At 49.4% G+C, this 26,175-nt stretch overlaps 2 protein-coding genes across 4 annotated transcripts in view; one reads left to right on the top strand and one right to left on the bottom strand.

The window, feature by feature from the left end:
* The window catches only part of LOC144736793 (uncharacterized), an 870,278-nt gene that overhangs the window by 248,159 nt on the left and 595,944 nt on the right, over positions 1–26,175 (top strand). The gene's annotated exons all lie outside the window — the stretch shown is intronic.
* Positions 721–17,901, bottom strand: LOC144736725 (uncharacterized). 3 transcript variants are annotated; one of them, XM_078619358.1, is made up of 7 exons: positions 15,655–17,901; positions 13,653–13,697; positions 13,014–13,088; positions 7,307–7,366; positions 7,046–7,113; positions 4,355–4,435; positions 721–3,983 (listed from the first exon to the last, which is right to left on the bottom strand). In XM_078619358.1, exons 3-7 carry the CDS (start codon positions 13,057–13,059, stop codon positions 3,921–3,923), a joined length of 318 nt encoding a protein of 105 aa, XP_078475484.1. In that variant the 5' UTR covers positions 13,060–13,088; positions 13,653–13,697; positions 15,655–17,901; the 3' UTR covers positions 721–3,920. The 3 variants fall into 3 exon arrangements, with proteins under 3 accessions (XP_078475484.1, XP_078475493.1, XP_078475498.1); XM_078619367.1 differs by having other exon boundaries at positions 721–3,978; XM_078619372.1 differs by having other exon boundaries at positions 721–3,923.

Below are 26,175 nucleotides of genomic sequence, written 5' to 3'. Positions count from 1 at the left end.
TGCAGACTGTAGTCTGCTTTCCAATTGGAGTGAGGATGGATACTGTTTGCTTAATCTTCATGGCTAAGTTTACTTGTGCATCTAACATGGTTCAAAGACCCGTGTGTGCTTTTTGTCGTCAATGCTGTTTCTTTGTTAAAAACATAACCATCTCTTCCTCCGCGGTGCCCAGCCCTGCAAGGTTTTTTGTACGAGAGGGTGTCATTTCGACCCTCTGCCTGCCATTCCCCCCTCCCTTGTTCCTCCTGTGTGAAATTCGGGGAATTTTTATGATCTTGATTACCCTTCTTTCATGCCCTCTTTCCTTTGAAATGAGGTGTGCGCACATCTGTGTTAGTGTGTGGGGGCCTCTGTGGGAGTGTGGGGGCGTTCGTTCCCACATTGCCGCGTATATTAAAAAAAATGATATTATCTATGTTGGCAGAATAATTCTTAAAAAATTTTTTAATTTTAAATATTAAAAAGGGGGGCATATACACAACACTGATTCAGGCCAGGATTGTGATTAGACCATTAAGCCTATTATAGATGAGGCTAAGATGACATGGAGTGTTATAACGAGGCTTAGGGATCAGGGCTAGGGTTATGACTATGGGAAAGGTTATAACGTTAACATGCTGCTAGGCAGAGTCAACTAACCCCCACGACCCGCACTGGCGTAGAGAGGCCCTCATCGAGTCGTGGATTGGCAAAGTGGCTGTACATGCACACGTATACAAATACAGGTTGCGTTTTATTCTGAAACACTGAGTTCAGTGTGCATCACTTTCACGTCGTGGCATTTTAAAGTAAAATTTAACACAAAACGAAGCCACAAAAGCCTCGCACCAGACCGGAGCTCTGTGGGAGGGTGATGATGTGGCACAGAGCTCGACTCGCAAGCAGAACGTCGCGAGTTACAATCCGATGGTTGACTCAGCCCATAGGCCTCGGCAAGGTCAGGTAAAAGGTAAAAACGAGCCTACCTTTACCCTACCTTTAACCTTACAACAATACAATCACTCTACCCTTACATTTAACCCCTTAGCACGGTAAGGTAAAAATTCAAAAGCAACGAGCCTACCTTTACCCTACCTTTTACCTTTACCCCATACAAATTACCCGATGACAAGGTAATTACTGGGGTACTACACATTAAAAAGTTGTATAACAGGTAAATGCTAGGTATAGCGCTTTATTCATATAAAATACTCTCGATGATTCCAATTTTAAATGTAGGCCACGGACTGTGCCACGGACTGCGCCACAGAGCTTTTAGCGAGCGGTAAACAAGGTATTTACCGCGTAATACTTCACGCTACCTTTACCCTACCCATTACCTTACCCCTTGGCATGTAGACACCTTTACCCTTTCACCCGGTAAAAAGGGTAAATTACCTTACCTTGGCGAGGCCTATCGGCCCATAATTGCTTCAGTGTGGTTAAAATGAGTACCGCATTGTGGGACGTCAACAGTCGTCGTTATAGCGAGGTACTGAGCCCCACCACACAAACGTGGGATTTGTTTTCCACAGAGATAAGCACCGCTTGAAGACGGAGACTCTGACGTTGAATTGACATTCGTGGGAGGGTTGGCGACCAAAGCCCTCATGGCCTTGTTTGCTCCCATCATTGTCTGCATGCCCAGAGGTGAATGTGGTGACTAGGGTGTCCTCGAGATAGCGTGGTAGATGTACCGTGTCCCACATACAATAGGGGTTTCACGATCCCCTAAAAGTGAACCAAATAGGCGAAATAATGGCGCTCCTAAAGCTCAAAAATGTCACAGGGCACGACGCTGCCCCGCCTTGAGTTGCATCTCCACGCTGCGCAGCCACGCACCAGGCAGCCCCAGTCAGCCACTGAATTGCCACTGCGCACCCTGCAGAATGTGCTCGTGTTTGCTGTGGTGGTCGCAACGATGTCGTTTTCTTTTCTGTTAGTGCATCACATATCTGACTTGCGACAGACTGAGCTACAGGTGGATTTGTGTGAAGGTCAGATTTGTGTAAAAGTCAGATGTGTGAGCATCAATCAAAGATGACCGCTACACCGTGCACAAGCACAGCGCTGGGTGGTTAATTGGGCAAAGTGGATAGATGACGGTCAGATATGCAAGGTTGTACTGTATATACATTAAAAACAATATAAATAACATTATAAATGATAAATTAGCACATTTGGCCTTAATAGAGAAAAAACAGGGTACGCTATACAGGACACACTGCAGCATCCAACACCGACTCTGCAAGCCCACAGTCTGAGTGTTCACGGTTTTATGATTTATGGTCAGATGTCATGAGCGCATCTGCTAATACGCAATGAACGGCGCGTACTATTCCGTGGATTAACACCCCCACGAAGAAAACATTTAACTTCATATATCCATTGCAAAACACACTTTTCTTAAATTTTACAAACTAATAATCTGGCATTGGCTGACCAATATGAAAGTCCTCAAAGTGACACGAGCCGGGTAATGTGTAACAGCTGTAGTGACATGTGGGATGTCGCTGTCGAACTCGCAACATCCTCACGATTTGTGCTTGTGGAGGGAAACGGCTACCCGTGAGAGAGAGGGGAGGAATAGAGGCCGGGGCGAGATGAGAGGGCACAGGGAGCGATGGTTGGCAACTGAGAGGGGATGTTGGGTCGCAAGGTGGCAGTATTATTTAAGTGAACTCCACTTGGAGAAATCTTGTCAATTCACGACAATTAATGCTGCATTCTCTACGTACGTATGTTTACCTTCGTTCGCACCGTACACGGCCAACCGCAATAATCGCAGGACAACGAGAAGTATTTAATCAGAACTGCAATGGTCTGAGACAATTAGCCTTGTGCCACGAGATGCCACGTCTGGTGAATTGAGATCTCATTTTACGATCAGATCCTGCTGCTTCCTGTGCCGGCTCACATTACCACAACGGTCTCAGTTTGTTTGTAATATCATTTGAAACATGCTGTTGATATAATGATTTAGATATTACTGTTGTCCATTGCATGAACAGTAGTAATTTACATTCTATAGCTGTGAGTCTTGGAATCATCTTTGGAGATATGGTGCTTCGAACGACTGCCACGCACCGCCCATTGTTCGGGTGAATAACTTCGCGTGGAGGTGACATGACCATTAGCAGGTCAGTCGCAGACGTTGACCGCGAGAGGTGGAGAGAGTTCAACGCCAAAGCATCACCAGAGCCCCCACAGTGTCACGGTTAAGGGAGCGGTTGCGATGATGGTGCCAATATCAGACATGGAGGCATCCGATGGCATCGTGGTTTGAGAGCTCAACTCACCATGACAGGTCGCAAGTTGAAATCCTGATTGGGCACGAACTGAACGATTCTATATTCCCATTGGGGTTTGTAAAATTGGTTTGTAGGAAGTCAGTCGCGGTTGTGATATTGAGAAAGTGCTCTCTGACCTGTTACTGTGGAATTTACAACACTGGCTCAGGAATACCAACAGCAATGAGCGCTGTCGTGTGAGGATGGCAACATTCTAACTCAGACTTCTTATAAAATAAATATTAGTAAATTTGGGGAACGCTTACCGAATAATATGAAAATGTTAAATGTTAAGACAATAAATACAACATACGCCGGTGCCTTAACCTAAAGTTAACAACTAAAATAGTTCAACTCGAGCCTAAAACTAAAGACTGTATGATAACAAAACTTTGAAAATAAGTTAAATTTAAACAACACCAACATTCAACCGCAGTGGGAGGAGGCACAGCATGCTGCCAGCCGAGGCGAGTGGCTGGGCCGGTGACTCAGAGAGACATCACCACCATGAGAACTTATCCCAGCTCCAGCCTCCTCCAGGAGGTGCGGCGCTCGGTGAGGTCGCTTCTGAAGGTGCAGTGATCGGTGAGGTTGCTCCTGGAGGTGTGGAGCGCGGTGAGGTTGCTCCTGAAGCCATGTTTCTCGGTGATGTCACTGGAAGTGCAGGGGAAGCACTAAATGTCCCGAGCTGCTCTCAGAGCAGTACAGCCTGTCCTGTTTGTGTGTGCACATGCACGTGTGTGTGAGTGTGTGTGTCTTTGTGACAAAGACACAGAGCGGCAGTGCAACATCTGCGCAACAAACCAGGTGACAAGTTCGATTCCTGCTCACCGCCAACACCAGCGATGATCTGAGCCGGTTCTGGGCCTCTCCTAGGTCGACTCAGCCTCAAAGAAGTACCTGGTGCGGTGTGTAAACATCACCACTATGGAGACAAAGGTGTGGTGCTGGCCACCCACCCACCCATCGTGTGCCGTCCCAGCCTTCATAAGTGTTCGCTAACAGCACTTGCTCCAACAGTCTATTAAGGCTATACGGGGAATCTATGTTTTTTGTGTGAATACATCTGAAGCGCTGGTTCTCACGTCTTCGCAAGTAGAGGATGAGCAGAACCAGTACCACCGGAACCACCAGAACGACCACCACCACTGCAACCAAAGCTCCAGCTGGTAGAGACACAAATACAAACACAAGTGTTGTGGGGGCTACTGCCCCCCGATTCCTCTCTGTGAGACATAACTCTCGGCTGGCCCCTTAGCCACCTTGTTCATTCAAACACCCTCCGCGTGCCTTCCCTCAAACATTGGTAATAACTACCCGCACGCTACTGTTCAACTCTGTGCACGCTCTAGAAATCGCATGACAGCTGGGGGTCGGAGGTCGGAGGGCAGTGGCGTTGCTCGCACACGCGCGGCCGCCGTGAGCGGGTGATAACACTCGTTTAAAGGGGCCGTGGAACAGGTGTTTACGGTGGGTGTGAGCCCTCACGCAGCACGCATCTCCACAGCGACAGAACGGAGCGTGTACCCGCGGAAACACCGCCCACCCACGTGACGAGCGCACACCCGTGGAGCACTGACTACACATGCTGTGAGCATACGTACACAGCACCACGCGCTTTCATACGCTCGTCGAAACCACACGAGGTTGCGATTAGTTATTAATGATTTATTACCGGCCGACTATGATTCACTGTTGGGTCAGTAGGGATCGGCAAGGCATGCTTACGCTATTTCCCGATGGTCTGTACCTGATTAATCTAATTTGATGGGCTCTAAGCTGTTTTGGTTTCTTTAGACTCAATCCCAATACTCTCTTTCCCTCTTACTCACGGTTAAATGCGCACGGCACTCTGGTGGTCTCGTCCTCGCTGCTCACCTCGACACGTCACACGGACGTTCGAGTGGCCGAGCTGGAGACCGTCCCAAGGGCTGACTTTTGGAGCAAGAGACCGCTCTACCTCTCTGTGCCCCCCCTTTATGGTTAACCCACATCAAAGAAAGCCGACCCGAGGGCCTTCTCGGCCAATCAGGTCGCCGTACCGGTTCAGCCGCATTCCTGGTTTCCCTAACAATGGGCCCCCGCTGGCTGCGGCGCCGATCCACGGGCGCTTTTGCTATGCTAATCAGCCACAGTTTCCGTAACAAAGGGCTCACCACGGGCTGCTGCGCGGCGGCGGTCCCCGAGCACACCCGCTATGCCAATCAGCCGTCTACCCTGGCTTCTCCCCTTGTTCGTGGCTGCGGCCCCTCCCCCCCTTCCTGTCTTGCCGATCCGTGTGTGGGGGGGGTGCGTTTCAACCGTGGTGGCTGGACAGCCCCCGCCGTGACCATGCAATCTCAACCCAGGTCACAGCGCCGCGGTGCGAGTTAGCATCGGAGGAGGTCGCCCAATTCCCTGGCCGCAGGAGACCGTGAAGATTACCCCTATGAGGGCTTTCGGGTGAAAACCTGTTGACGAGGTGACCTCCCCTCGGAGCTCTATGGGGGGGAAATGTGTGAGGGTGTGTTTATGTGGGGGGTGGTGAGGGGGAAGCGGGGTCGGCCCTGTCGCTTGGTGGTGGCAAGGTCGTAGATGGGGCGCCCGCCGAGCGGCTTCGCGGTGGCGGCATCACAGTGTCAACACACACACACGCACATTCACACACACAGAGGGCCAACACACACAGAGTGTCAACACACACACACAAGAGTGTCAACACATACACACAGTGTCAACACACACACAGAGTGTCAACACATACACATTCACACACACAGAGTGTCAACACATACACACAGTGTCAACACACACAGAGTGTCAACACATACACATTCACACACACAGAGTGTCAACACACACACACAGAGTGTCAACACACACGCACACAGAGTGTCAACAAACACACGTACATTCACACACACACAGAGTGTCAACACACACACAGAGTGTCAACACAAACAGAGTGTCAACACACACACGTACATTCACACACACACACAGAGTGTCAACACACACGTACATTCACACACACAGAGTATCAACACACACAGTGTCAACACACACACAGTGTCAATACACACACAGTGCCAACACACACACACACAGAGTGTCAACACACACACACAGAGTGTCAACACACACACGTACATTCACACACACACACACACAGAGTGTCAACACACACACAGAGTGTCAACACAAACAGTGTCAACACACACACACATTCACACGAGCGCACCACCGTAGCGGCCAGAGCCGTTTTAAAGGGGGAGGGGCCCGGCGTGGGCCCCGCCCCACGCGCGGTCCCCGCTCAGTGCCATGCAGCGACTCTCGCCCTGCACTCTCCACTGCAGGGGAAACCGTTCCACTCAAGCGAGGAGTGTCACACCGACCATGGCAGTGAACAGCGCTTTGTCCGTCCACTGTTGGATGAAATGACCCCTGCGCCGTCGGCCACGGGGGTTGTTTAGCCATACTTCACCGCGCTGGCCACTGCTGGTTGAATTGACGGGAAACCCAGATGCCGCTCGCCACCGATGTTAGCCGTGGCTGGAAATCGAACTTGACAGGTTACGTCGCGCAGTGCGCTAACCACTGCACCGCCACTCCACCTCTATACGCGTATAATTTGGCTGTATGACACTTCAACGATTCCGACACGAACGCTTCCACGTGTGTGCGGAGAGCACAGGGATCGATCCTGTTCAACGAATCGTGAGCATTGACGGCGCGTGTTGTGTGTACTCGTGCTTGCGTGCGCTCCAGACCACGTGTGCGTGTGTGCGCGCTTGTACCCGGCATGCTCGCCTTGTCAGGTGCTTGCAGGCGGCGATGTCCAGGGTGCAGTTGCGATGGTCGCACTCTGCACCGATGGACAACAACACCAAGAAGGAGACAGCGTGAGCACGCGTTGAGGCACGGCCACCGCTCAGCCACTCACCCCAGGCTTTCACCCTGGCCTGGGTGCTGCGCTTAGGAACGTGGCTTTGGCTTTGAAAACAAATACTTGGGTGTTGTCTGTGTATCCCGCGAGGGGCTCGCGGTGCGGGACTCACCGAGTGGGTAGTCGGTGGAGACGAACGCGCACAGCGTGAGGTTGAAGACCCGGTGAGACGCTACACACGAGGCACAAACACACAGGGCACCCAGTGAGAGATATCCACACACACACAGGGCACCCAGTGAGAGATATCCACACACACACAGGACACCCAGTGAGAGATATCCACACACACACACAGGACACCCAGTGAGAGATATCCACACACAGGGCACCCAGTGAGAGATATCCACACACACACAGGACACCCAGTGAGAGATATCCACACACAGGGCACCCAGTGAGAGATACACACACACAGGGCACCCAGTGAGAGATATCCACACACACACACAGGGCACCCAATGACACCTAGTGAGAGATATCCACACACACACACAGGGCACCCAGTTAGAGATACACACACACAGGGCACCCAGTGAGAGATACACACACACAGGGCACCCAGTGAGAGATACACACACACAGGGCACCCAGTGAGAGATACACACACAGGGCACCCAGTGAGAGATACACACACACAGGGCACCCAGTGAGAGATACACACACACACAGGGCACCCAGTGAGAGATACACACACACAGGGCACCCAGTGAGAGATATCCACACACACACACAGGGCACCCAGTGAGAGATATCCACATACACACGGGGCACCCAGTGAGAGATATCCACACACAGGGCACCCAGTGAGAGATACACACACACACAGGGCACCCAGTGAGAGATATCCACACACACAGGGCACCCAGTGAGAGATATCCACATACACACGGGGCACCCAGTGAGAGATATCCACACACAGGGCACCCAGTGACAGATACACACACACACAGGGCACCCAGTGAGAGATACACACACACAGGGCACCCAGTGAGAGATATCCACACACACACACACAGGGCACCCAGTGAGAGATATCCACACACACACAGGGCACCCAGTGAGAGATATCCACACACAGGGCACCCAGTGAGATATCCACACACACACAGGGCACCCAGTGAGAGATACACATACACAGGGCACCCAGTGAGAGATACACACACACAGGGCACCCAGTGAGAGATACACACACACAGGGCACCCAGTGAGAGATATCCACACACACACAGGGCACCCAGTGAGAGATACACACACACACACACGGGGCACCCAGTGAGAGATATCCACACACAGTCATAAAAATATAAAAAACATACATTCCACACACAGGGCACCCAGTGAGATATCCACACACACAGGGCACCCAGTGAGAGATACACATACACAGGGCACCCAGTGAGAGATACACACACACAGGGCACCCAGTGAGAGATATCCACACACACACAGGGCACCCAGTGAGAGATACACACACACAGGGCACCCAGTGAGAGATATCCACACACACACAGGGCACCCAGTGAGAGATACACACACACACACGGGGCACCCAGTGAGAGATATCCACACACAGTCATAAAAATATAAAAAACATACATTCTTATGCAAGCACGTCGACGCATGTGTAGTGATTGTAGCATCACTACTGTGTATACACGCACACGTGTGACGTCACTATGCCGGGAGCGTCGCTACCAAGTGGGTCTACACACACACATGACATTATCCCAGCTGGAGGCGAGAATGACGTCAGGGCCGGTTCGGGACTGGGGAGGCCACGGGGGTGCTGTGAGGCCGTGGCACTCTCTGTGATCCCGACAGGACACGTGACCGGATCCCAGTGGGGGCTGGGGGGCCCAGGGGGCACCTCGGGGGGGGGGGGGGGGGGGCACGTGGACAGCAGGGGGGCTTCTCGAGGGTTCTCGAAGGGAGGCGTGGCCGGGGTGGGGCCCGGGCACGCCGAGCCACATATAAGAAGCCTCCTCACGCGGTTCGAGGCTGCCCGTGCCAAGAATGAAGATGCATCGTGAAGACGCCAAGAAGAGTCAAGCCTCCAGTCAGTGGACCTGCCAGTAGCCCACCTGGCTGGGTCACGCTAGAGTAGCTGAGAGTTAGAGAAGTGTGTGTTAGTTAGAGTAGGTCGGTGGTCACCACCCTATGTGTAATGTACAGTGTTATAATACTTACCGTTCTAATAAATGAGTGTTGCCTCCCAAGCAGTGTGTGCGCCTAAATCGAACCTTCTACATTTGGTGTTAGAAGTGGCTAGCGTTAGGTGTTATCCAAGTCAGTATAGAATGTGCACGATTACTACAACTTACCTTGACGCTTTCACACGACGGGGACGGCGGGAAAATCATCTTCCGGGCAGCCCCGGGGTCTGCAGCCCCGGTGAAGGAGGGAGATGGCGCTGCAAGCGGGGCAGCAGGACGCACATCACGTCGCTGCTTCGCTGCCATCGAGAGAGAGAGCGCCGGAGCTGGAGGAGCGAGGACGCCGCCGCTGCTGCGGGTGCCTGGGCGGGAAATTCGCGCGGGAAATTCGCGCGGGAAATTGCGCGCGCTGCTGACACCTTTGCGGCCAGTCGGGACGCGGTTCCCGCCAAAACGGCGTTCCTGCCATTTTCAACACCTGCGGAGGGAGATTTTCCGCCATCTTGGTGGCATCCTGTCGAAAGAGGATGCCGTGCTCACCATCCAAGATTCTTCAAGTTCCACCATGCCATCCTCCGTCCCTCAGTCTCGAAGGTGAGTCGTGACACAATGCACCCGGTCCTAAAAACACACCTCACCCATCTTACGCACGCCAGGTTGTTTTTGCGTCTTGTTTTTTTTGATTGCTGGGTTGTGGTACGTGTTTTTCTGGCTGTGTGAGTGCAGAATGAACGCGGCGTCTGTGCTCGTGTGTTGCTGTGGAAATTTTTTTTTGCGTGCAGTTACTGGATCGTTATCTTCATGTGGCAGTTAATGATTAATTCGTTGTCGGGTGTCCAGAGCTCCGTTAACATCATGTGGGTTGCCGTGTTAATGACTCGCGTTGTTACATCGTTTTTGTTGTTGCGGAGTCGCGATTGTTATTAGGTATACTGAATGGAGCTTCGCTTGTGATTGTCAATGTGTGACTGTCAGACACTTTGATCGTCATTGTTGCGAAGGTACAGACCGTATAGAGCTTTGCTCGAGAGTGTTAACAGTGTATGGACTGTTGGGTACTTGCTTGTGATTAATTACTATGTACGGATTGTCTGGAGTATTGCTTGTATGTGTTGTGATGTTGTGAAATTGCGATTGTGCGTGGGATGACTGAGTGTTGCGTGTTTCTTGAGTTGGATGTCGAAGCCCCGTGGAAATCCCATGGTTGCGGTTGTGTGGATTTTTGAATGACATGACCGGTGTGGTTCGAACTCGCTGATGGGTTCGAGGGTGCCCCTTGGGTTCTGTGTGGATCAGGGGTGCGTTGGGCTGTGGATTGCCGCCAGATGGCATCGCTTTCTCCGCTCGATTGTGTACAGCCGAATGCTGCAATGCGAGCCTGGTGAGAGACACGCTTTAAAATTCCCCCCAATATGGCAGACGCGTGCTATTGGTTGTGACGCCGCGTCGGAAAGGCGGTGGGGTAGTAACATGGAAATTTCCCCCGATATGGCCGACGTGCACGGTTTTAGGATGGAGACGCCACGTCGGAAAGGCGTGGGGTGCTAACGGGTGACATGTAATGCCTGTGGTGGTCCTCAGTGAGGGCTGCTGGGACACAAGCGTGGGAAACCGCGGAGATGTTTGCGCGTTGGGCCGCCATTTTGTGCGAGCGTGGGAAGCCGTGGGGACGCGGGTTGCGCATGCGGCCGCCATTTTGTACATACACGGGTGGCCTCGGAGATGTGGGGTTTTCATGTGTGAACTATTTCTGGGCAAGACCAGGCGTTTTTTTTTTTCTGCCACGTCGATTTTACATAATTTGTAACAAAATGTAGATACTGAGGCAACCCTGAAGTGCGACTACTTTGCCCAGTACATGGGTCACCCTGGAAGCATGACTTCCTTGACCCGGGATGTTGTACAATATCCAACGTTGTACCTTTGGGTGCAGCATACTGGCTTGAGCTTGAAGCATGACTTCCTTGAGCCAGTACATGGGTCGACCCTGAAGTGCGACTTCTCGACCTGGGACGTAGGGAGACGTCCAGAATGTTAAGCGGTGATTGTAGGTGGTTGTTAGACTTTCAGTCTTCGCCCTATTGCCACCTGTGGGGTGGAACGGTAGCAGAGCGATATGAGACCCTGCCATCCATGGGGTGGTTGTGTGATTTTGGTTTGATTACCAGTGTTGGTTGTGCATCCAACGCGTCGGAATATGTGTATTTTTGTTTTTCTTTCTTCCACCGGGCGAAATACGACCATCTCCACTTCCCTGGGCCGGGTGGCTGTTGTGTCCGACGAGCTGAGACGCGGGCCCGTGGTGCTGTGCCTCAGGAGGTAGTTTCTTCTCGTCACAGGATTCCTGCACCTGCCGACCTTGGAGTCGCCGGTTGTGCTGACCGTATGTGGACCTGAAGGGGGGGATTAGAGTGCCCGTACGTCATTCCTGCTCATCCTGTTGCCCAACTCCTGGAGAGGGGCCGTGCCCTTTTTGGGCCTTTTTCAAAGTTCCCCCAGGACATCCAGGGAGACCGTGCTTGCCTCCCCTGTGGGCTCGGCCACGCGAACTCGTTCGAAGACTGGCCGCTGTGCATGACTCTCACACCTTGTTGATTGCCTTCACCGTTGTCAAACAGTGACTTTCATATGTCGGTGCGTGCGAACAAATTCACACAGATGGGCTGTTGTTGTTGGTTCCCCTCGTCCCATACGTTCTTCCCTTCCCCCCTCTCGGTGCGTGTACATATGTTACTAGCGGTAATTATTATCGGTCGCCGGTTATTTATTGATGTTGTTGTTGGAGGCACACTGTTTTTTTCTGTATTGTCACAGCCAGGACGGCTGTTTTTTTATGCGGGGGAAGGTGATGTAGTGATTGTAGCATCACTACTGTGTATACACGCACACGTGTGACATCACTATGCCGGGAGCGTCACTACCACGTGGGTCTATACACACACATGACGTCATCCCGGCTGGAGACGGGAATGACGGCAGGTCCGGTTCGGGACTGGGGAGGCCACGGGGGGTGATGTGAGGCCGTGGCACTCTTTGTGATCCCGGCTGGAAACGTGACCGGATCCCTTTGGGGGCCGGGGGGCACGTGGACAGCAGGGGGGCTTTGAGAGGGTTCTCGAAGGGAGGCGTGGCCGAGGTGGGGCCCGGGCATGCCGAGCCCCATATAAGCAGCCTCCTCACGAGGTTCGGGGCTGCCCGTGTCAAGAATGAAGATGCATCGTGAAGACGCCAAGAAGAGTCAAGACTCCAGTCAGCGGACCTGCCAGTAGCCCACCTGGCTGGGTCACGCTAGAGTAGCTGAGAGTTAGAGAAGTGTGTGTTAGCTAGAGTACACATAGTGTGGTGACCACCGACCTAATGTACAGTGTTATAATACTTACTGTTCTAATAAATGAGTGCCTCCCAAGAAGTGTGTGCGCCTAAATTGAACCCACTACACATGTATCGTAAGCATTTAGAGTCGGAATGAATCGATGGATAGACGCGGTGTACCTACAGCCCTAATCAGTCTCCCTGTCCTACACAGGAATCGCGCTCTCAGTCTCCAGGGCGCTCACAACACGGCCCAGCCTCGGCTCACGGGGGAGTGGGTGGGGGGGGAGTGGGAGCTGTGGAGGGGTGGGTGGGGGGTAGCGGGGGGAAGGAAGGACCCTCCCTGCTCACCGGGGTTCTGAGCGAGCTCGTGGTCGTAGTTATGGAAGCACTCCATATTGTTGAAGCAGCTGCTGAGCGCGCATTCTGCACAGTGGACGTACAGAGATGCGACTGAAAAACGCTCACACACAAAGGCACTCACAACAATGACAGCGCGCTCTCGAAGAACAGTGACAATTATTCAAACCAGGTAAACCTTGCTCAGTCTGGCGCTTATTCTTTAGGACGGTCCTGCATTGTGATGTTAGCTAATTTCAAACAATAATACAATATCTGTGTACAATATTTCACAGACATAAATGTCCGTGACTCTGAAGCACGGGGGTTGTTAGTGGTCAGGTGAAGTTTGGGAAGTGCTTTGATGGTTTTGGCGATGGTGGTAAGTTTGTTCAGGTTAAATAAAGAGACCAACTGTGCTCTTGGCTCCTGTATTAGACACTCGAGTTGGCCAGTAGTGGCCTTTACCAAGTTGTGGCAAGAGCCAGTTGCCTCTCAAGGCTTTTTTTATGATGGTGGAAGTCGGGCCTGGGCAATTGAGATGGCATGGGAACACCAACGGATGGGTCACGCTGGAGACACGACAGAGGAGGTGTGGATGGGTGGGTGAGGGTTGGTCAGCCGTGGTGAGATTGGAGGAGAGATACTCACCCACAAGGTCGTCGGAGGCGTGCGGCCGCTTCAGCAGGGCTTCAGCTGCATTGGGAGGAAGGGAGAACCACAAGCCACGCACCGCTAGTACAGCCGCCTATGAAGGCTGACGTGTCACATGAGTGGGTCGTGTGGCTACCCAGTGCTGATGTTTACACATTGAACAACGGAGGCCCAGGACTGGTTCAGAGATTACTCCCCACTGATTGCTACCGTGGTCGAGCATCAATCTCAGGTCACCAGGTTCAGAGCACGGTGCGCTAACCACTGCACCACCACTCATCCAAACAGCCAGGCACCCCCGGTCTCACACATACCCCGCTGTGACCCCATCTCCACTTCCACGTCCGGTGGGGCTCCCCTCCTCACACTGACACCACACAGCTCAGGCTATCAGCGCGATGCAGTACGATACACGAGCGTCTCCTTGGGCAGTGGAACACACACCGGGAGTGCGTGCCGCTCTACTGCACGGTGCCTGACAATTTGCCTGAAACGCATGGGGAGCGGTTCTTCAGGCCGTATGGGAATTGTTCAAAACCCCTCAGTTCCTTGCAAGCCTCGCCAGTGCTCACGCAGCACACACACATTGTGTTCACAGGAGCTACTGCATAGGAATGCAACCCGTGTGGTGTTTTACATTTCACAGCAGCAGATGGAGTGGCACTTTTTGCTGAATCTCACAATGGCGAAGAAACACATTTTATCAACCACCATATTGTATCGACTTTTCTTATTCCTAAAGTACTTTATATAATTAACTTCAAGACTGTACTAATGACGACCCCTACGTAGCTGTGCGAGTTAACGACTTTATTTTATGGGAGACACAATTCAGGCATTACTGGGCATCATTTTGCGACATTCACAGTGGAAGGCTCTGTAATTAAGGGGGAGCTGAAGTGGATGCAAAACAATTTACAGTCAATTTGTGGACAAAGGTCTCCCCACGCCGTGTCGGTCATGGGTGTTGTTTGACCATACTTCACCACCCTGGTCATTGTAGGTTCGTGAAGGTGCCAGGACCGGTTAAGATGCCACTTTCCGCCGACGTTCGCCGTGGCGTGGGAATGGACCTCGGGCCGCAGAGTTCACATCGCGGTGGTGCGCCGATCACCGCTACGGCTACGACTACGCGCTGCGCCTGTGGCTATGGACAGCAGCGGCTTCTCCCCTGCGAGGGAGCGAGGATCACGCCGGATTGGCCCTGAGCGGTGCCACTGGGCAGCCAGCACATGGAGCACACTGACTATAGCGGGGGATCAGCCCCTCAATGCGTTTACTACTGTTCAATTCCCGCAACGTGGTGGTGATTCTATGGGTACTGAACCGAACTGTGTTGACCCGCCCAGCTGGGATTTGAGCTGGCAAGCTTCCACTTGTGAGTGACGTCCTGTGACCGTGGCCCATATCTGAGCCCTCTACCACTCGTGAATAAGCGAAGCAGGCGATGCTGCGTGTGGGTAACTGGGCTTTCTCTAGACGCTAAATTCGCTCTCTCTCTCACGGCTGTTTTCTTATTTGCTTGTTTGAAATGGTCACGTCCCAAAATGGTTTGTGAATTTGACATGAGGACTTTGACGCACGAACATCGCACTCTTCAAACAGAAACTCGCCACAGGAGTTTCATGTCCTACACTAAAGACCGTGCAGTAAATCTCGATTTGAAGCTTTCGTGACTGCAAGGATTCATATTCTTAAGTTTTTTCGGTAAAGTCACGTGGGTAAAAAATACAAAATAAAAATAATAGAAATAATAATAGAAATAAAATAATAAATCACGATGTTTCGGAAGCAACACAAGTCTCCGTCATCAGGTGGGACCGTCACAGCTAAATTTACTGTATCAAGTGAGGAATAATCCAAGAGGCAACCTCTTAAATACAAGTTAAGGGGGAGGGGGGCTTATCTGAATGTGGTAGCCAGGGAATGGAACAATGGGGGGTGGGGGGGCGACGGGGCTAAAAGAGAATCCCGAGTCTTTTAGCAGAGTCCAACGTACCGGGACGCAGGAGGATTATGCCGAAGACGCGCTGCTGCCTTCTGACAGCCCACGGGGGAGGACCGAGGGCGTGCCTCCCTCAGCGCAGTACGCCGGCCATCCATCGAACACCCCGCCGCCGTCGCAGGAGACGTTACGCACGACACACGCGCGTGTCGCCGACCTCCTGCAGGCTGCAGCATCTTTTTTAAACAACCTGCATCTCGGCGGACCAGCAGCTGAAATCGCCATCGCGGCCTCACCGTCAGCAACGCCCGCGGACGATTCAAAATTGGCTGCTGTTACGACTCGCCAATCGGCGTCCATTTCCGCGTCATTGCCTGCGCGGCAGCCACAAGCGGCCGCCGTTGCCACTGTACTGGCTGCTCCCACCACACCGACTGCCGGCTCGTCTACGAAGCCACAGTTGTTACAGCAGAGGCTGCCAGCGCTCAAGGAGTTTTCCGCTTCAGAAGGCGACTGGGCCGCCTTCCAGCGCAGGTTCACCACAAGCGCTAAAATGTCGGGGTGGTCAGAAGAGGTGGCGCTTCAAGCTCTACCATCGGCACTCGACGATGAAGCGCTGGCGGCCTTCCTCACTGTGCCGCCTGCAGATCGCGCCACCCCGCAGCAAGCGCTTCAGCAGCGACCATCCGCCACCGCGTCGTGGATAGACGGCGCAGGGAGCACGAAACCCCCCTTGCCTACCAGAGCTCCCTGCTAAAGTTGGCGAAGGCAGCGTACCCCAAGATGGGGGAGGAGCGAATTGATACCCTCGTCATGGAGAAGATGGCAATGGACCTCCGATACATACCATCGATTAAGCGGACATTAACTCGTTACAAGTGGCTAAACATATACAGGCCCATCTCTTCTTCCAACGCCATGCCACTCCACGGGTACTCCCTTGCTAGTCACTGTCTACGCGTTGAGAATCCCTGTGTATTGTCTATATAGACGAATGTGTCTCCTTGCTAGTGACTGTGTACTCCTTTTAAATACTGTAGCTGTGTAGTGTCTGAGTAGTTACGTGTACTCGCATGATTATCGCTGTGTACGCCTTGTTAATCCCTGTGGAGTTTCTATGTAGTCCCGTGTACTCCCTTGCTCGTCGCTGTGCGCCCCTTGCTATTCCTCATATGTTCTATATAGACACACGTACTGCCCTAAAGCCACTGTGTACGCCTTGTTAATCCCTGTGTAGTTTCTATGTAGATGCGTTTGCTTCTTTGCTACTTACGAGCTGTCTACTCCTGGTTAATCCCCGTGTAATTATTATCATTAAATAATAAGATTGCATGCATACGGTGCTACACATTTAATGGGTGTGATCATCGTGGTGCTTGGCAGGGTGGATTTTTTTTCTAGAGCCCTCAACTCACCAATGGGCGGTTAAGAGTCCTCATCCGGGTCAAGGTGTTGCCTCATCACCCTCCAAGGTCGATAAAATCGCTATCACGTGGTAGAAAGCCAACATGAGTCATCTTTGGATAGACTGTGGCCATGGCAATGATGTGGGATTCCCGCTGCTGCTACTCACAGTTGCTGGTGCAGAGGAGCAGCACTGAGATTCAGCAAGAGGACCCCGACTATTTCGTATCAATGTGTGCTTTCGTGTTATTGCATTAACACAGAAGCTTCAGTTGGACCCAAACAATCATTTCAAGTGACCGCACAACTTAGCGATATGAGGTCACTTGCCACGGAGTGAGCTTGGATATAGTAGACAGATAAATGTATGTCTTTGCCCAGCTAAAATTGACTGAGTAAAGGACATTTCTGTAATGCGGACCTTTTCAGATGTTTAAACCAGTGACAAGGTTCACATTACACATTTTCCATGTCTAATTGTGTGATTTATTTTCCTTTGCAGTACGTTTTGTCAGTCCATGCTACCGGCTTCCATATCCGATTTCTCACCTTGTAACACCAGACTTAGGGCAACAGACTGCAGGTGGCAGCATTGTCCTTTACAGCCGCATGATTGATGGCTTGCGTGATTGCGACTACTTTCATGACTCAATGTTTTTACAATTATTTATTCACATAAACATTTACAGTCTCAGCCTGTTCCTGTACCACGACAAAGCAATGGTAGGATACATGAAACATAGCTACAAGGCAAGATTAGAGCACCAGAGCTGTAGCGTGTGAGACAGTCACCAAGCTAAAGTGATTATGATTTCAAGATGGGTCATCAGTCATGCATGATCACTGCTGGATGAAGGCCTCCCTAATCCGTGACAATCTCTCATGGTTTTCCAATGCAACAATTCATTTAGGTCCTGCACACGATCAAACATCCTTGCTCCATCTCCACGATGGACGTAATTCCATGCATTTTCTAGGCAGCATCTCTTCCACTGATTTGTCCCGCCCAATCCATTCAATGTGCTTATTTTTTCGTATATACAGTGAGGGAAAAAAGTATTTGATCCCCTGCTGATTTTGTACGTTTTCCCACTGACGAAGAAATGATCAGTCTATAGTTTTAATGGTAGGTTTATTTGAACAGTGAAAACAGAATAACAAAAAAATCAAGAAAAACGCATGTCAAAAATGTTATGAATTGATTTGCATTTTAATGAGGGAAATAAGTATTTGACCCCCTCTCAATCAGAAAGATTTCTGGCTCCCAGGTGTCTTTTTATACAGGTAACGAGCTGAGATTAGGAGCACACTCTTAAAGGGAGTGCTCCTAATCTCAGCTTGTTACCTGTTTAAAAGACACCTGTTCACAGAAGCAATTAATCAATCAGATTCCAAACTTTCCACCATTGCCATGACCAAAGAGCTCTCCAAGGATGTCATGGACAAGATTGTAGACCTACACAAGGCTGGAATGGGCTACAAGACCATCGCCAAGCAGCTTGGTGAGAAGGTGACAACAGTTGGTGCGATTATTCGCAAATGGAAAAAACACAAAAGAACTGTCAATCTCCCTCGGCCTGGGGCTCCATGCAAGATCTCACCTCGTGGAGTTGCAATGATCATGAGAACGGTGAGGAATCAGCCCAGAACTACACGGGAGGATCTTGTCAATGATCTCAAGGCAGCTGGGACCATAGTCACCAACAAAACAGTTGGTAACACTACACCGTGAAGGACTGAAATCATGCAGTGCCCGCAAGGTCCCCCTGCTCAAGAAAGCACATATACATGCTCGTCTGAAGTTTGCCAATGAACATGTGAATGATTCAGAGGACAACTGGGTGAAAGTGTTGTGGTCAGATGAGACCAAAATGGAGCTCTTTGGCATCAACTCAACTCACCGTGTTTGGAGGAGGAGGAATGCTGCCTATGACCCCAAGAACACCATCCCCACCGACAAACATGGAGGTGGAAACATTATGCTTTGGGGATGTTGTTCTGCTAAGGGGACAGGACAACTTCACCGCATCAAAGGGACGATGGACGGGGCCATGTATCGTCAAATCTTGGGTGAGAACCTTCCCTCAGCCAGGGCATTGAGAATGGGTCGTGAATGGGTATTCCAGCATGACAATGACCCAAAACACACGGCCAAGGCAACAAAGGAGTGGCTCAAGAAGAAGCACATTAAGGTCCTGGAGTGGCCTAGCCAGTCTCCAGACCTTAATCCCATAGAAAATATGTGGAGGGAGCTGAAGGTTCGAGTTGCCAAACGTCAGCCTCGAAACCTTAATGACTTGGAGAAGATCTGCAAAGAGGAGTGGGACAAAATCCCTCCTGAGATGTGTGCAAGCCTGGTGGCCAACTACAAGAAACGTCTGACCTCTGTGATTGCCAACAAGCGTTTTGCCTAAGTCATGTTTTGCAGAGGGGTCAAATACTTATTTCCCTCATTAAAATGCAAATCAATTTATTAAATTTTTGACATGCGTTTGTCTGGATTTTTGTTGTTGTTATTCTGTCTCTCACTGTTCAAATAAACCTACCATTAAAATTATAGACTGATCATTTCTTTGTCAGTGGGCAAACATACAAAATCAGCAGGGGATCAAATACTTTTTTCCCTCACTGTACATGGCCCCCTTCCTGTCTCTTCATTCATTATTTTTTAAATGCCTATCTCCATGCTTTCTCAATTTTCAGCACGAGATCAAACCTTCTATAACTGCCCTAGGTATTCAAACTCGAATGGGCTTTTCAGATGTATCATCTGTTTACCTAAATTGTACAAACTGAGTTCAGGAAAGGTTTCTCTCCCATCGACCACATACATACTATTAATTAGATTCTGGGACAGACTACTTATAATCAAATACCATTGTGTGTAGCTACATAATAAAACACATTAGGAAAATGTAACTCTACTCAAATGAATTACGAAAATAACCAAATATATATTGAACAGGCACGCTATTACCAATACATAAAGGTGGATTTGCAGATAAACCGTGTGATGGATTAACTCGAGATGGCAACATCACAGCAATGAATACATCCTCTTTAGCACGGTATGACCACTCAAACTTTACAACTTTCATGTGAAAAGTGCACTTGCCACATACCCTAAATGCGTCAAACATTTAACAACTCAATTAAACTAAACCCACTTGACAAAGTCCACATTTGGCACAAGGACATGAGGTGGAGAGGTAATAACGCGACATCACGGGGTGAAGAAATGTCCGTGGTCTCCTTGGTGTTGCATGTGGACTGTGGTGGGCCACTATCCTCACCCCTCTCACGTGTCTGTAATAAACCATATGCTGAACGGGGATGTGTGCTGAGAAAACGAGTTGTGTTCCAGCACCAGGTGCACGACTGATTGTGTTCATATTATGGAGCCAATAACCTGAAAGACCTTATATTAAAAGTGCTCAACTTATATCTCATAGCAATCCAAAGTTACCTGGTTGTCAATTAATGTTGAGACCATATCGTAGACTAGTCTTTGCCCATAACTCCATTAATATTTCCAATGCAACGGCCCAAATTGTCAAAAAAATATATAAGGAAGTATATTAAAGGCTAGACTCAAGGGATTGTCATACACAATAAAATAAACATTGGAATTTAAAAATAATTGGGTACAAATTTATATATTTTAAATGTTATTGGTAAATAAAATGCGCAAAAGCACAATCTTTATCTACAATGTTCTCTAAAACTATGATCCAGACGCAAAATGACAAGTACTTGTTCAATCACCAAAGGTCAAAACTCTCCTTGTGCCGCCAGATCCCTTGAGCACTGTAAAGAACTTCAAGTCGGATCCCAATCCCCTCTCTTCCCCTCGAACTTCTGAAATTACCGCAATCTCCAGAAGCCTTGCCACTTCTCTTATCAAGGCTTGCTTCCTGATGAATCCAGGACTCTGCCCACACGGTACATGGTACTTGCCCTATGAATTATAGCACATGTCCTCACTTCATGGGCCCCAGAACCCATATTTAACTAGCAACCCCAACGGCCCGTCTGCACGTCCCTCACAGCCAGCCAGCCAGCAAAACTTTGATTCTTACATAGAACCATATCTCTCTCCACCGTTCAGGTGCCTTCTCTGTACTGTAATCCACTGTATCAAGATTTCTCACGATGTCTCTGTGTCTATCAGCTTCTCTCTTCCCCTGCCCCCTCTGTACTGTAATCCACAATGTATCTAGATTTCCTACATTGTCTCTGTGTCTATCAGCTTCTCTCTTCCCCTGCTCCCTCTGTACTGTAATCCACAATATATCTTGTTCTGCTCCATAGCAGGAGTGGGGGTGTGAGTACACAGGAATTTCCTGTTTTGATGTTGAGTTTAGTCACGTGACCATGAAGTTCCGATTTGACAGCCTTTCAGCCACGAGGCTGGGGGTCCGCCATTACACCGAGTTCAAGATGGCGGCACACATCGCGTCCCAGTGAAGCCAGCTGTAATTGGACATTGTGGGACTTTAAGAAGCATTGTCTGTAAGTTCGTTTATGTTCTTGTAATACTGGGAATGCTGTTATGTTAGATTGACCGTTATAATGCTGTAAATGTCTTTATAATGCTGTTAAATTGTTATGATAAATACGAGGCCTAGTTGACAACGAAGCCTGCAACTTTCCTTATTGTGAATGTTACTTGTAATTTAATAAGTCGAGTCAAACTTGTACCCAAGTAACTATATTGCGATCTTGAGAGCAAGGATGACGAAATGTCTCATTCATAGTGCAGTGTTATATGCAGTGCTGTACAATTGGGGTGCAGTGTGATGATTGCACGATGTGCCTTTGTTTAACACAGCAGCTTGTTCTCTTGTATAGCTGTTCAGTGCTGTTGTGGGTGCCTGGTCCATCCAGGATCTATTGTTGAGAAACGTGTTATCGAGGACAATGTTGTGATGCTGTAGTGTTCTTCAGAGGTGTGGACTCGAGTCATGTGACTTGGACTCGAGTCAGACTCGAGTCATGAATTTGATGACTTGCGACTCGACTTGGACTTGCATAACAATGACCTTGTCCCACCTCTGGTGTTCATGCATTGTGTTGATGTTCCCAAGTATTAACAGATGGTGTATCTGTGCTGTGTTTTTCCATCAGTTTTACCTCGTTCAATTCAATCACGTTTGGAGTCGGATGTTCACCCTGGCTCTGAGGGTTTATTGGATGCGAAGTTAACTACTCGGATAGCGGTGCAACGCAGCGCACAGCGAGGCCGAGACATATCTCGATTTCTCACGTTGGCTCTGTGTCTATCAGCTTCTCTCTTCCCGTGCCCCCTCTGTACTGTAATCCACAATGTATCTAGATTTCTCACGTTGTCTGTCTCTATCAGCTTCTCTCTTCCCCTGCCCCCTCTGTACTGTAATCCACAATGTATCTAGATTTCTCACGTTGTCTCTGTGTCTACCAGCTTCTTTCTTCCTCTGCCCCCTCTTCTACCACTCCCTCTATTATTTCCCCCTCTCCACTGTCTCACCCACTTCCCTCCCTGCGCTCTTTATCCCACCTTTCTCACTCTTCCTCACCTCTCACCCTCGCTCTTCTCATTCCCACCTCTCCCGTTCCCATCTCAATCTCTCTTGCCGCTCCCTAATCCTCACTCCCACTGATTGTCGCTTTGCCTCTCTCTGCGTTTCATGCCCTTTCACTATCTCCCCACTCCTCTCCACTCCTCTCCATCTCTTCCTCATCTGTTCCCCTTCCGCACCTCCCTCTGCTATCGCCTTGCGTGAGACACGTGGCTGGGGTGGAGGGTGGGTGGGGAGCAGCACGACATTCTTTGTGAATTAAAAATAAAATTTCCACCATGCACCATGTAAAGGCTACGTAATGCGTTCACTCTTTTATATATTTCGATTATTGAAAAAGCCTTCGCCACAGGTTAGATGACTATATTTTTGAAATTACAGCCAAAACTCATGCGTGGGTATGGGGTCATAATTGGTCGACAGCCAGGTAACGTTAGACTCGCCGAGACAGAAACTGCAGCATTTATTGCTTCGAACCTTTAAGACGAGTTCTGTCAGGAGTGGCATAATGCATTTGCACAGGGCATATAACTCACCTCTGTGCCTGGGTTCTAGTACCCATACACCTGTACGCAGGTACATGAGATAGTCCATAGAGCTACACTATGTTCCTCTACCTCCAGGTACCTATACAACTATATTCAGGTACATACAAAAATTCAAAGAATAACGCTCGGTATCCGTGCTGCACACCTTTAGACGGGAGAGGTCATGCCCACACACTGTGCTGTATCTGGTCAGACTGGCAGGGCAGCTGTATGGGCTGGGCTTCTCAGGAACAGGCGAGGTAACAACACTGCGACTGTTGGAAAGCCCCTAACGTACCTGCGCACCCGGCTTCCCGATAAGGGGACTGTTTGTAACGCTTTACTTTGACCCTCAGACCCAGTCGTGGTGTTGTAAAGAACACAAACTCGTGGGCACTCCGGCCTCGTGTTGAATAAGTTCACGTCCTGTATTGGCAAACACAAAATCCCACCCATATATTCTTAAATAAAGCAGTCCTGTTGATCTGATTGGAGCGTCTCTCCCAATTGTTTGTAGCCTCTTATCAGCAGCAGTGTGAATGTGGAATGTGGAATTTCCACTGCTGGCTCATGGCCACAAATGAAAATTAATGCCACCGCAGTGCTCAGATAGAGAGGCAATTTTACTTTGGATTTTTGGTCTTGAGTGTTTCAACTGCATACCAAGGAACCTAAATCTGTCTTTGGCCTTGGTGACTCATGGCGACGCAAATATCCCGAAACTCGCTCTCAAGATATTTGTAATGTTTATAATGTTAATTAATTCTGTAATGTTCGAGCATGACAAACGTATGCAATGTACGATGTGTACACAATGGTACGAGTAAATGAGCTTGCGAGAAAAACTATAATTGTTACTTATTTATCCAGGATATCCACAATGAGCCATAAAACTATTTTTTTCAGGAGGGTACTGCATTGCATTTTTATTTTAAGATGTTTAGGAAATTGACGATGTTTATACAAGTGGGAAGACACCAGAGCATCAGGAGAAAAGCCACACGCACCAGGGGGCAACACTCTATCCCTGTACTGATGGAAACAGATGGCGGTTAATCCACTTGCTGTACCGCCTTCTCCTGGCGAGCCAGGGTATGGCACCTCGACGCCCAGGGGAAGGGAGTTTCACGACACTTGTTTGATCCACCAACCCTTGCCTCCGCAGTGCTGGATTACAGGCTGTCTAACTAAGATGTCCATCATCACCATGACAGACACTCGTCTACATGACAGTATCTTACATAAATATTTGTCATCCACTTTAATAATCGTGGGAAATGTTATGAAAAGAATAAATATTTCTATCTTATTTTGAAAAATGTGCACGTCGAGTACCAGAAATTGTAGTGAATTCAAATATTTGATTCATGAAAACAGCCCAAACTCAACAGCGAACCGTGGTGCAGTCTTAGAGTCGCCACATCACATGGCTGTCAACCCCACTCAAGGGATTGTGGTATTACATCGAGCCATTGGGTGGCGTTGTGGTACAGTAGTCAGCGCACATTCATGTGAGTTCAATTCAATCCACGGCTAACATGAGTGGCGTGTGATATCTAAACCATCCACATGGCATGGGGAAGCCTTCATCCAGCATTGGATCATGCAGATAAGACTGTGTATCTCTACCCAAAGACAAAGATCCCCCATATAGCCTTAACAGTATGTCAGGGCGAGTGCTGTTGCTAGCACCTATGGGGCCGTCCATAAACGACGTCACGCGATTTTGGACGATTTTTGATCCCCCCCCCCCCCTTCGTCACACGGCGTAACAAAGAGTTAGACCCCCCTCAAATATGACGTCACAAAGTTCTGCCCCCCCCCCCCCCCAAAAATAAACATGCTTCAAATCGCTTTAAACTATTGTCATGGTAGTGCGTATTTAATGTGGCGCTGCCCTCTGATGTTGTAGGAGAAAACATTTATAAAAAAAAGTCTATTTCATTAAGTAGAACGTGTTGTTTATAATTAAAGTTGCGCATTTTGATGTGACGTCACATTTCTCAAACCCCCCCCCCCCCCATCGTCACACATCGTCATGTCTGACCCCCTCCTAGGTGCATGACGTCATTTATGGACGGCCCCTGTGACGGCCAGCACGGCACACGAGGGGGTTGGTGGCCAGCACCAGGTCCGGCCGCCTTTGTCTCCAGAGCCGCGACATTTTTAGACACCGCACCAGGTGCTCATTAGATGCTGAGTTGACCTAGGGCAGGGGTCTGCAACCTTTAAGACATAAAGAGCCACTTGGACCCGTTTCCGAAGGAAAAAATAAACTGGGAGCCGCAAAACCATTGCAACATTTAAAACAAATATAACACTGCATATATTGTTTCTTACCTTATTGCTATATACAGGATCGTGCAGTCAGCTGTCAATCTGAATAAAAAAAGGACTTTTTCACTTAATGTAAAATATATTTTTGCAAATTAATAGCTAAATTACCTGGTTAATGGGATTTTTGCTCCTGAACCTCAGTGCACAGTGTCTGCACATCAGGGCTGTAAGACGTCACCTTCATTTTCACACAGGCTTGCAAGCTGTCATCTGTGAGGCGTGATCGATGTTTGTTTTTAATATAGTTCATGTTGGAGAAGACCTGCTCACATACATATGTGGAGCCGAAGATCGACAGGACTCCAAATGCATACTTTTTCATGTTTATATAAGTGTTGGGGATGGCATTCCATGTTTCGAATACAAGTTTGTCCTGTTTGGGAAGGTTTTCAATATCACTCCATTTATGATTCTGAGCCAGAATGGCCTTCTGACGGGCAACATCCTCAAGAGTAGCGGTCAAGCATTTGAACTTGGACACCCATATATCTTTGTCGGCTATATCGGCCAGTTCCATCTCAAGATCAGGTTGACTTACACCTGCAAATGCAGTCATATTCAATAGGGATGGATCGATCGCCAGGGGAGTGACAGGGAAGGATAATGTCGTTTTTTCCTCTCTGAACTCACAGAATCGTTTCCCAAACGAACTTTGCATTGTGGTGATTGCAGACTTGAAATATTCCAAATTTATCGTATCATGACTTTGTTTGAACTCTCTCAAAGAGGGAAAGTGAGACAGTGTACCT

Source organism: Lampetra planeri, chromosome 3 (assembly GCF_965212315.1).
Source record: "Lampetra planeri chromosome 3, kcLamPlan1.2.h2, whole genome shotgun sequence".
In the NCBI taxonomy this organism is placed as follows: domain Eukaryota; kingdom Metazoa; phylum Chordata; class Hyperoartia; order Petromyzontiformes; family Petromyzontidae; genus Lampetra; species Lampetra planeri.
Note: the sequence above shows the minus strand (reverse complement) of the source record. Positions and strands in the feature narration are given on the sequence as shown.

What these genes read in the sequence shown, in the direction of transcription:
- LOC144736725 (XM_078619358.1), bottom strand. Translation starts at nt 13,059, where the DNA reads ATGGAGTGCTTCCATAACTACGACCACGAGCTCGCTCAGAACCCCG. An exon ending in CGAGCTCGCTCAGAACCCCG is followed by an intron (nt 7,367 to 13,013) that starts GTGAGCAGGGAG and finishes CCTCGTGTGTAG; the next exon opens with CGTCTCACCGGGTCTTCAAC. An exon ending in CATCCTCTACTTGCGAAGAC is followed by an intron (nt 3,984 to 4,354) that starts GTGAGAACCAGC and finishes ACACACAAACAG; the next exon opens with GACAGGCTGTACTGCTCTGA.